The sequence below is a fragment of the Petaurus breviceps genome, unplaced genomic scaffold (assembly GCF_028583685.1).
Source record: "Petaurus breviceps papuanus isolate PSGF00001 unplaced genomic scaffold, PetGlider_PUasm1.0 227, whole genome shotgun sequence".
In the NCBI taxonomy this organism is placed as follows: domain Eukaryota; kingdom Metazoa; phylum Chordata; class Mammalia; order Diprotodontia; family Petauridae; genus Petaurus; species Petaurus breviceps.
The window spans coordinates 7,294,331-7,306,600 of record NW_027185896.1 but is presented as its reverse complement, the minus strand read 5'-3'; the positions used below and the strand labels follow the sequence as shown (position 1 = coordinate 7,306,600).

Genomic DNA, 12,270 nt, shown 5'->3' with positions numbered 1-12,270 from the left:
ATCTTATTCTCTTCAGTGCTACCTTCTACATCTTCTATAAGCACATCTGGGGCTATGGATGTTTGAGTCCAAGTAATGGCTCCCTTGATGGAGAAATGTTATAAAAAACCTTTGCAGATCTTTTTCATTTTTCATTCATGTATTGTCCTCTTTCCAGTTTCATCTTTAGATGACCTCAAAATGACTTTGCTTAGATGAATCTTTTGCCAAGCTTTCTTTAAATTGGTTTTACCCTCTACTGTTTTTACAAGGTGATACTTCAACCAAACTTCATTGTAAGATTTTACAGACAATTTATTTAAATTGGGGTTGCATTTGGGGGTTATTTCCACCCAAAGGTGAACTGTTTGCTAAGGCACTTTGGTGTCATTTGGTCTATTTTGAAAGCCTATTGCCAATAACTTTACCTAATTTATACCAACTACTGAGATTTTCAGACTTCTTCATCTAACCCAAATTTAAATCTTGCCTTTAGGTAAGAAAATAGTGGCTGAATCCATTTGCACAAATATTTAGGACAAAATATCTGTCTACTATAACCAAAGTCTAGCATTAAAATGTTTGTAATAATGGACTGATAGATAGAAAGATAGATAGATAGGCCATTTATCAAGTGGTTCCTATGTGTCAGGCACTATACTAAATACTGATAACATAAATACAAGCAAAAAGACAGTCCCTGCCCTCAAGAAGCTTATATTTAATACATAAAAGGAAGATGAAAAGGGGAAAGGGGTGAAAATGAGAATGCGGATCCAAAAGGAGTCCAGGGAGTCATAGGCTGAACCAGGTTTAGAGAGAGCACAGCTCACTCCATAAGAACCAAAATCCTGGAGGAAATGACACAAATTTATGAGTATAATCCTTTTCTCAACAGATGACTACACAAAGGATAAGAATAAGCAATCCTCAAAATTACTGTCAATTCTACAAATTATCAATAACACATGAATCAAAAACTACATAAAAACTATTCAAATTCTTTACTAGTCAGAAGAATACAAATTAAAACAACTCAGATACCACATTCAGATTATATTAGCAAAGATAGTTAAAATGATGAAATGTAATACTGGTGGGATCTTGTAAAAAAAAAAAACAGGCATACTATTACAATAATTATGGACCTGCACCATTGGTGCAATCATTTGGAAAGCAATACATAGTACAACAAGCACTACAAAATTGTTCATACCCTTTGATCCAGTAATCCCACAACTAGGATTATAGCTATTACTGACAGAAAAAAACTGTATAAAAATATTCCTAAAATCACTTGTAATAGCAAAAATCTGGCAACAATCATATGACCAATAACTATGTGACTAGTTGGTTCGAACTATAATGTGACTATAAAGTGACATTACTGTTATATATAAGCAAAGGGTGAAAAACACAAGGAATTACGGGAAGACATATGAAGCAATGCAGTAAAGACAGTAAAACTAAAAGAATATATATACTGACTATGGCTAGGTGATCAGTAGATAGAGCACTGGGCCTAGAGTCAGGAAGATCTAAATATAAATCTGGTCTCAGGCACTTCTTAGCTGTGTGACCCTGAGCAAATCATAATCTGCTATGCCTCAGTTTCCACATATGTAAAATGTGGATAATATAATAATAAGCGCCTACCTCTCAGGGGTGCTGTGAGAATAAAATGAGATAATATTTGTAAAGCACACTGCAAACCTTAAATTATATAAATGCTAGTATAATAATTAAATTACTACTATTAACAACAAATTCTGGGAAAAACTACACAGAAAAGAAAAATTTCAAAATGCGGTAGAGAAATAATGGGATGACTTAGTATGATATTAAGCTTAATATACACATATTTTTAAAAACAAACTAATAGAGTTTACAAGTTTCTGTAAAATTTTTGTTCTAGTTTGTAAATTAATAGTCTTATTAAAGGTTAAATTTATAAATTTTTAACATGATGTCTCTAAAAACATTAGAGCAACAGATTTCTTCAAGCATAAATTGTGTACATTATGTTATAAAGTACATAGTGGTATAGAATTTTAGAGATTCCAAAGTTAAACACCTTTCCTTAAATTAGATACCTTTTCCTGAAAGACAACAGCAGTTTCCAGCCCAGGCATGATATCTAACAAGAGTCTGCAAGCAGCAGTGTTCAAAGGAGGCTCTCTGCTTGTCATCACATATGCATTCACCAACTATAAGTAAAAATACAAGAGCAGCACTAGTTAGAAATTCAATCTAGGCAAATTAAGGCAGTGTTTTAATAAATAAAAAACCTTTGAGCAATGATCAAGATGACAGCAGAGGAGGGGTAAGACGGAACTCCAGAGAACCAAACCTTCTTAACTTGGGAGTTGGGCTTCCTGATTGGGTTGGGCAGGCTTCAGGCAATTTAACTCAACACACATGTATTAGATTTAATGGATTAGATTTATTGACTGTCCCCTCCTACCTTACCAGGCTTCTTATGCTTCATTCCCTACCACACATTCTGCCATACAGTGACACTGGCCTCCAGGATGTCCCATGAACAAGACACTGTCTCTCAGCTCTAGGTATTGTCTCTGGCTATCCTTCATGTATGGAATGTTCTCCTTCTTTATTCCTTGACTTCAAGTCCCAAGTAAAATCCCATCTTTTAGAGGGCAGGTAGGTGGCACAGTGAATAGAACACCAGCCCTAGAGTCAGGAGGATCTGAGTTCAAATCCGGCCTCAGACACTTAACACTTACTAGCCATATGACCTTGGGCAAATCACTTAACCCTAATTGCCCTGCCTTCCCCCCTCCAAAAAGCAAAAACAAAACAAAACTATAAAAGAGAACACTCTCAATCTAACCCCTCAATTACTATAAGCAGCCTTCAGGTACACAGCACTGAAGAAATTAATAAAGAATATGTAGATTTCAAAAGAGTGCCCTCAAAATATAATAACATGACATACTTACATAGAGAAAAGCTACATGATGAAAGGTAACTTTTAAGAAATGAAAACTCAGCAACTACAGAAGTAAAGGATAGTCAAGATAAAGAGGCCAATCAAGTAAGAGAAATTCCCCACACAGTTATCATATATGTCAGCCACAAGGGTTAGAAGAGGCATTATATGTCACCAGATCCTTGGCAATGACTAATAAACAACAACCAAGCTCTCTGAATTCCAAGAGTTTATATAAACAGATTTATAAAAAGGACAGAATGCAGGGCAGCTAGGTGGCACAGTGAATAGAGCACCGGCCCTGGAGTCAGGAGGACCTGAGTTCAAATCTGACCTCAGACACTTGACGTACTAGCCATGTGACTTTGGGCAAGTCACTTAACCCCAACTGCCCTCTCTCCCCCCAAAAAAGAGGATAGAGTGATAAAAATTTCATGCTTCACAGATTCCAATTCACAAGAAAGACCACAGGAAAAAAAAAATTTAACAAATAATTATTGGAAACAAGGTACTGCATTAGGAAAAAAGAAACCTTTTGACACTTCTCACTTGATGCTTTTACAAAAACATGTCTACTCTTTTTTGAGGGGGGGGAGGAGGGAAAGCAGGGCAATTGGAAATAAGTGACTTGTCCAAGGTCACACAGCTAGTTGTGTCAAGTGTCTGAGGCTGAATTTTAACTCAGGTCCTCCTGACTTCGGGGCAGTGCTCTATTCACTGCGCCCCTAGCTGCCCCAACATGTCTACTCTTAAAAAACAATTACAATGAGCCATACTTCCTCCATTACTCTTTTACACTATAAGCCCAGGAATAGAAGAGTGAAGTAGATACGCACATGCTAAGATCAAACTAAACTTAACTAAAACAGAATGTTGGGATGTCTCATGGATCACCTTGAAGCTGAATAAATTTAAAAACAAATGACAGAATACCTTAGTGAAAAACTAGTACAAATCTACTACCAGGAAAGCTCATTTAATACTTTTCTTCCAAATAAACTAACATCATATAAAACAAATCCATCCCCTCTAACTCCCACTTGGTACAACCTAAGTCACTAAGATAAAGTAAATTAATTACAAAAGATAATGAAATTATAACATTTGCTGATTACAATATTTAGAAGAAATAAATGAAAAAGAAAACCTACTGCATTCATGAAATCATCATTCTTGAAGAGTATTCTCAATAGATGCCCCAACATACATTCTGGATCAGCTCGACCTAACAAGACAAAAGGGGAGGAACAAAGGTATGAATTAGCCATTCTAATTACTTCTATACAGTTGGAATATTCAAAGGAGACCCAGGATATTGATAATTTTTTAAAAAAGAAAAGCAAGAGGGGAGAAGATCAACAAAAACAATAATCTGAAAAATGTGGATTTCAGGAGTATTTCATAGTCACGCATTAAACATTTATTAAGGGCACACTATGTGCCAGGCCCTGTGCCAAGCAATGGGAGTACAAAGAAAGGCAAAAGACAGTTGTTGCTCCCAAGCTACAATCTAATGGGGAACACAATAGGCAAACAAGATAGATACAGGATAAATTGGAGATAATCAACCAAGGGAAGGCAACAGAATTAAGGAGAATCAGGAAAGGCTTTCTGTAGGAGGTGGAACTTCAGCTGGGACTTCAAAAAAGCCAGGAAGTAGAAAAGAGGAGTAGGGCATTTTTAAGGGAATTTTTTAAATGCACCGTGTTACTTTTTTAGTACTAGATGTGGAATCACAGGACCTGAATTCAAATCTCACTTTATTTAACCTGTGTGATGCTAGGCAAGCCACTTAACTTCCCTGGATCTCTGTTTTTTTCAGCTATAAGATGAGAAAGTTGAACAAGATATCCACAATTCCCTTGCAGCTCTAAGTCTATAACCCAATGAATATTGATCTAACAAAAAATAGATTCGAAGAGACTGTATCACAGGAAGTTAAGAAAAAGATCTAGCCTTCCAGTCAAACACTAGGTTAAAACAGGCATAATAAGGAGACTTTGGGGAGGGGGGCGCGTACAAAGTATACAGCTGGAAGAAGAGGCTGATTTCATTAATAGACTCCCCCAGAAAAACAGCAATAAGACAGTAGTTCCAGTACAAAAAACATCCCCCCCCCAAAAAAATGCACTAGCTAATCAATCACCAAGTTCCAGAGAAGCAACAGCCACTGACACCTTAATTTCTCACCTACACTCTTGAGTAGAAATAGAAAAGAGAAGCAAACTGTTGACCTAGAGTATATATAATATACTCTATATTATATATACATACCATATATAAATATATAATATATTATATATTATATAAAATAATTATAATAATGATAACACCACATTCCCTATGAACCATACACTACACCACACACTTCATACATATTATCTCATTTGATCCTCACAACCACTCTGGGAGGTAGACACTATTAATATCTCCATTTTATTGCTGAGAAAACTGAGGCAAACAGAGGTTGTAACTTGCCCAGGGTTACATAGCTAGTGAATGTCTGAGGCTAGATTTGAACTGAGGTTTTCCTGACTCCAGGTTCAAGTGCTACATTCCCTGAGTCAACTAACTGCCCCTAAGTATGCCCAAACTAAGGTTAAAAGAAAGGTTTTGCTATTTCAATAATTACTGTTATGCATTAATTTAACAAAGGACATCATTTTAATTTCCTTTTAGGCTGACGGTGATAAAACCTCATTGATACTCAGTTTTGAGATTTTAGGAAAAAAAAAATTGAGAGCCTCAATGAGTAAGACTACTACACTGTTGTTCGACTATAAGTGGAAGTCACAAAGATGAATTAGAGAATATAAAAATCAAAAACATGAAATGTTTTAAATTTCAAGAATCTTTGAGATCATCTAATCCATAACTAAAACCTTACGTTGTTACTATTAACAAAATTTAATATAACTAAGATCTTAAAAAATTAATTTTACAACCTTGGAAGAAAAGATATCATTCTGTCCCTTCCATTTCTCCATGACAACTTCTGGCATTTTCTTTTGACATGTACCTACTTCCTATTCAAATCTTCTTCCATATGTCCCCTATTTTAATGACTTTACATTTAACTTCAGATTTCATCACACTCTCAGGTATTTACCAAAGGTATGAACTAAATGTATTTTCATTTCTGTAAGGTTACATATGGAAAACTCTAGAGAAAGTATGGCAGAGGATCTAGTATGTGAACCCTTTGGACACTCTCGTTTTGGAAGGCCTAATTAATATACTTATGTTTGAGAATAAAACTAACATTATGGAAGATGCCAGAAAAATCAAGTGGTTAAAAATTATTTTTTTCCTTTCATGTCTTCCATCTTCAGTCCTATTATTCACAAATACATCCAAAATTTCAGATTTATTTTAAAAAAGATGGTAGGTATGACACAATGGGATGAGTTTTCTACCTAAAGTCAGAACCCGGGTTCAAATCCTAATGCTACTATCATTTACTACTTGTGTGACTTGGGACAAGTCACAATCTGTCTGTGCCCCAACTCCTCTTTTTTTATTTTTGGAGGCAATCGAGGTTAAGTAACTTGCTCAAATACAGCTGCTAAGTATCTGAAGCTACATTTGAACTCGTGTCCTCCTGACTCCAGGGCTGGTGCTATATCTACTGCATCATCTAGCTGCCGCTTTTTTTTTAAATTCCTGTTTTTTAAAATGAAAAGGAGTCTTCCTTCCTTCCCTTCTTCTTCATCAACAAAAATAACCAGGAGAATCAGGGACAGAGCCAAAATGGCAGAGCAAAGGCAGGGTCTTGCCTGAGCTCTCCCAAATTTTCCTTAAAAACCACCCCAAAACAAATTCTGGAGCAGTAGAAACAAAAAAAAAGGATGAGGGGAAACAATTTTCCAGCCCAAGACAACTTAGAACGTTGGCAGAAAAGATATGTCTCACTGGAGTGAGAATGAAATGCAGAATCTGCACACGCCATACTTCCACAAACCAGAAGCAGACTTGGGGGTAACTGCATAAGCTGCAGCAGCTTCCAGAGCTATCCACCAACAGATGATAAGGTCAGACAACTGATCAAAAGGAGATGACAAGGGAGCCTGAGTGGCACTGAGTGCAGGACCCTATTGCACTGATCATACAGGGTTACAGGTCACAGTCCCAGGACAAGAATGAGCACTAGCACACTACAGCATATGGCCATAGGGAAGCAGGAAACCCTGGTCACAGCTGCAGGGCAGAAAAGAATCCTTGTGGTCACTCACAGTCTAGAACACATGCCAGGAGAGCAGTGATCACACCTCCCCTGAGATCATACCACCTTGGAAAACTGAAAACTTACAAACCCCCAGAACTAGCTCTAAAAATACAGCACAAAGACCCCTGAAATTTGTGATAGTGCCTCCCTCCACCCCAGGAGCAGAGCCCAACTTTAACAGAAAGTTATGTCAAGAAATAAGCTGGAAAAGTGATCAAACAACAAAAAAGGAAGCTGACCATAAAAAGTGTTGCTAAGGTGACAAGGAGCATCAAGACACAAACGCAAAAGACAAGAAAGTCAAAATAGCTACATGCAAAGCTTCAAAGAAAAATGTGAATTGGTCTCAGGTCCAAAAAGAATTCCTAGAAGAGCTCCACAAGGAGTTCCTCAAAATCAAATAAAATGACACCTAGAGGAAAAATTCAGAAAACAAATGGCAGTCAACCAAGAAAATCAACCAAAAAAATCAACAGTTTGGAAACGGAGATACAAAAAATACTCAAAAAAAGAACACCTTCAAAAACTAGAATAGGCCAAATGCTAAAACAGTGAGGAAAATCCATTCAAGAAAACAACTCCTTAAAAAGCACAATTTGACTAATAGAAAAAGATGGACAAAAATTCACTCTTGAATAAAACAAATCCCTAAAAACTAGAATTAGACAAATGGAAATGACAAAACCTCACCAAAGAAAATCATTCCTTATAAATTACCATTGGACAAGTGGAAGTTAATGACTCCAGGAAACATCAAGAAATAATCAAACAGCCTTTTCCCTTTACTTCGGAACTTAGAGGAGTTCCCAGCGGCCCCTTCCCTGGTACCCACTCCAGGAATTCCTTGCTGTGTTTCATCCCGGATCCCCGCCTCCTAGGGCAGGGGGGTGGGAGGGGGTGATTGGTGAACTGGCCCCATCAGCAAGCCCCCCGAGCTGCTCTGGAGCAAGATGAGCGCAGACAGAGACTCCGGGAGCCCCCTGCCCAGGCTCTGTAACCTGGAGAAGGGACTGAATGGCTACGGCTTCCACCTCCATGGCGAGAAGGGAAAAGTGGGACAGTTTATCCGGCTGGTGGAGCCAGGCTCGCCGGCCGAAAAGGCGGGACTGCTGACCGGTGATCGGTTGGTGGAGGTGAACGGAGAGAATGTGGAGCAGGAGAATCACTAGCAGGTGGTGAGCCGCATCCGAGCTGCACTCAACTCCGTGCGCTTGCTGGTGGTCGACCTGGAGGCAGAGGAGCGCCTGCAGAAGCTAGGCATCCAGGTGCAGGAAGAACTGCTGCAAGACCAGCCTGGGGAGCGGCCGGCCGAGCCCACCCCGCAGAGGGCCGCAGAGGAGCAGGCGGATGGAGGCGAAAAGCAGCAGCCAGGAGCAGCCGGGGAGCCGCGGGAAGAGAAGAGCCAACCAGAACAGAGAGAGCTGAGGCCCAGACCTTGTACTATGAAAAAAGGTCCCAATGGCTATGGCTTCAACCTGCACAGTAATAAGTCTAAACCTGGCCAGTACATCTGAGCTGTGGATCCCAACTCACCAGCTGAGGCTTCGGGGCTCCAGGCCCAGGACTGGATTGTGGAGGTGAATGGGATCTGTATGGAAGGGAAACAGCATGGGGATGTGGTCACTGCAATCAAGGCTGGTGGAGATGAGACCAAGCTGCTGGTTGTGGATAAGGAGACAGAGGAGTTCTTCAAAAAGTGTAAAGTGATACCATCCTAGGAGCACCTGAGTGGTCCTTTGCGAGGGCCTGTTGCCAATGGAGAGGTAGAGAAGGAGAGCAGTGCCACTTGAACTGAAGCAGTGTGTGAGAGCCCCAAACCAGCGTCATCAAGATCTACACTTAGTGAAACTAGTGATGAGATGGATTCTCAAGACGGTCCCAAGAAACAAGATTCCACTCCACCCTCTACTACATCTTCCTCCTCTGACCCCATTTTGGACTTCAACATCTCCCTGGCAGTGGCCAAAGAGCAGGCTCACCAGAAACGAAGCAGCAAACGTGCACCACAGATGGACTGGAGCAAGAAAAATGAACTCTTTAGCAATCTCTGAGCATTTGTTTCAATGTCCTCCTTCCTCCCTCCCCATCAAACCACCCCAGAGAGTGGGGAGGAAGTTAGGGGTAGGTGTTGTGCCCCTTGGTCTTCCCTTTCCTCTTCTCCACTCACCCCAAATCAAAGTACAAACCAGCATCTGATTTTCCTAGACACCCATGTTCTTTCTAAAGCCCAGGGAGCATGTTTTCCTATTCTGTCCTATTGAGAAGACACCTTTCCCCAAATCCCTTCTTAGGGCCCTAAGAAGGTTCTACTTCTTGACTACATTCTCTCCACCCCCTGCCAGCTGGAGGACTGTGAGACAACTTAAAAGATTTTTTTCTAATTCGTTTTTTTCATGCCATCCTAACATAACACCATCCAGAGCCAGGGAATGACTGAATGAGAAGCCCTAAAGGCAGAAGCCACAGCTCAAGAATGGACAGGGTCTTCTCCCTAAAAGCTACAAATCAGGGTGTTTGGGTTTTGGGGGGTGTTTTTTTTTTTTTAGTGTTTTACATAAGTTTAGGAGGATTTTTTGTGCTATGATTAACATGATTTTTCCCAGTTCCTGTGTTGGAAGAAGTTGCTTGTTTTGTCTTCAGCTCCTTTGTCCCTGCTCTAAAACTACTTACAGCATTGCCCTAGGCTTTAGAGTAAGAGATGCAAGAAGCCTTTGAACCAATACTACCTAGGGCCTTCCAGCTCAGATCTATCCATCAGTCAGTCAGCAAGAGTTTATTAAGTGCCTACTCCATGCCAGACACTGCTAAGACCTGGGATACGAAGAAAGGCAAAGAAAGTCCCTGGTTCTCAAGGAGCTCACAATCTAATCAGTAATAAAGCTTCAGTACAAATTTAAAAAAAAAAAAAGAAAGAATCAAACAAAATGAAAACAATGAAAAAATACAAGAAAATGAGAAATATCTCGCTGGATAACCTGGAAAATGAGAGATCATTTAAGATTTTTTTTTTTGGAGGGCAATTGGGGATAAGTGACTTGCCCAAAGTCACACGGCTAGTAAGTGTGTCAAGTGTCTGAGGCTGGACTTGAACTCAGGTCCTCCTGACTCCAGGGCCAGTGCTCTATTCACTGCGCCACCTAGCCGTCTCTCATTTAAGAATTATTGGACCACCAGAAAATCATGATCAAAAAAAGAGCCTAGGGATCATCTTTCGATAAATTATCAAGGAAAACTGCCCTGATATCCCAGAACCAGAAGGCAAGACAGAAAAGGAAAGAATCTATTGATCACAGTTCCTAAAAGAGATCCCAAAAAGAAAAACCCCCAGGAATATTATAGAAAAATTCTAGAGCTTCCAAGTTCAAGAGAAAATATTACAAGCAGCCAGAAAGAAACAATTCAAATATTGTGGAGCTAAAGTCAAGGTAACACAAGATTGAGTAGTTTCTACATTAAAGAATCAGAAGCCTTAGAATATGATATTCTGGAGGGCAAAGGAGCTTAGATTACAACTAAGAAACAACTACCCAGCAAAACTGAGTATAATCCTTCACAGGAAAAAAATAGCCATTTAATGAAACAGACCAGAGCTGAATAAGGAAATCTGACTTTCAAGTACAAAACTCAAGAGAAACATAAAAAAAGTAACATGAAAGAAAAATTCTAAGAGAATAAGTAAGTTTAAACTGCTTTCATTCCTACATGGGAAGATGAACTTTTTCCTAATAACTTTGATATCGAATATGGGATGATATCTTAAAAAATAAAATTAAGGAGTAAGAAAGAGGGACACACTGGGAGAAGGGGAAAAGGAGAGGTTAGAATGGAATAAATTATCTCACACAACAGAAGAACAAAAGAGCTTTTATAGTGGTGAGAAAGACGGGACTGGGGAGGTAGTGGACAGTGTTTGAACCTTACTCTCATAAGAATTGACTCAAAGTGGGAACAGCATACACACCCAGTTGGGTATAGAAATCTAGATTATCCTACTAAAGAGAAGGAAGATGGGAAGCAAATAAAAGAAGGGGAGGGGGCCTGAAAAGAGAGGAGAGATTGGGGAAGGCAGTGGTCAGAAACAAAACACTTTTGAGAAGGGACAAGGTGAAAGGAAGGAGAAAAAAGGATAAACGAGAGGAAATTGGATGGAGTAATCATAACTATAAAAAAATTACAGAAAGTTTCTCTGATAAAGGCCTTATTTCTCAAATATATAGAAAACTGAGTCAAATTTATAAGAATATGACTCATTCCTCAATTGATAAATGGTCAAAGAATATGAACAGGCAGTTTTCAGAAGATATCAAAGCTATCTATAGTCATATGAAAAAATGTTCTAAATCACTACTGATTAGAGTAACGCAAAAAATAATTCTGAACCTATCAGATTGCCTAATATAACAAAAAATGAAAATGACACGTTAGAGGGGATATGAGAAAGACTGGGACACTAATCTGTTGATGGAGTTGTAAACTGATTCAACCATTCTGGAGAGCAATATGGAACTATGCCCAAAGAGCTACAAAACCATTCATACCCCTTGACACAGAAATACCACTACTAGGTCTGTATACTAAAAAGATTAAAAAGGAAAAGGACCTTTATGTACAAAAGTATTTATAGTAACTCTTTTTGTGGTAGCAAAGAACTAGGAGTCGAGAAGATGCTCAACAATCGAGAACAGATGAACAAGTTATGGTATATGATTGTGATGTAATACTATTGTGCTATAAGAAATGAGGGGCAAGATGCTTTCAGAAAGTCATGGAAAGATTTACATGAACTGATGCAAAGTGAAGTGAGCAGAACTAGGAAAACTGTACACTGTAACAGCAATATTGCAAGATGATCAACTGTGAATGACTTAGCTATCCTCAGCAATACAATGATCCAAGACAATTTCAAATGACTTAGGATGAAAAATGTTATCCACCTCCAGAGAAAGAACTGATGGGAGTCTGAATGAAAATCAAAGCATACTTTTTTAAAACTGTTTTTTCTTGGGGGGTTTTTTTCAGCCTCTTTTCTTTCACAACATATATGGAAATATGTTTTGGATGACTGCACACTTCTAACCTATATCAAATTGCTTGTCTTCTCAATGGGAAGGGTAGG

The 12,270-nt window shown here is 38.9% G+C and overlaps 1 protein-coding gene and 1 pseudogene across 4 annotated transcripts in view; one reads left to right on the top strand and one right to left on the bottom strand.

Annotated features, from left to right (window-relative positions):
• The window catches only part of DCAF1 (DDB1 and CUL4 associated factor 1), an 86,820-nt gene that overhangs the window by 53,774 nt on the left and 20,776 nt on the right, over window positions 1-12,270 (bottom strand). For all 4 annotated transcript variants that reach the window (XM_069095617.1, XM_069095618.1, XM_069095619.1 and 1 more), the window contains exons 4-5: window positions 4,081-4,154; window positions 2,073-2,186 (exon numbers count right to left, since the gene is read on the bottom strand). In XM_069095617.1, the coding sequence (XP_068951718.1) occupies window positions 2,073-2,186; window positions 4,081-4,154 (188 nt within the window). The remainder of the gene's footprint in view (window positions 1-2,072; window positions 2,187-4,080; window positions 4,155-12,270) is intronic.
• Window positions 7,792-10,626, top strand: LOC138166940 (Na(+)/H(+) exchange regulatory cofactor NHE-RF1 pseudogene; annotated as a pseudogene).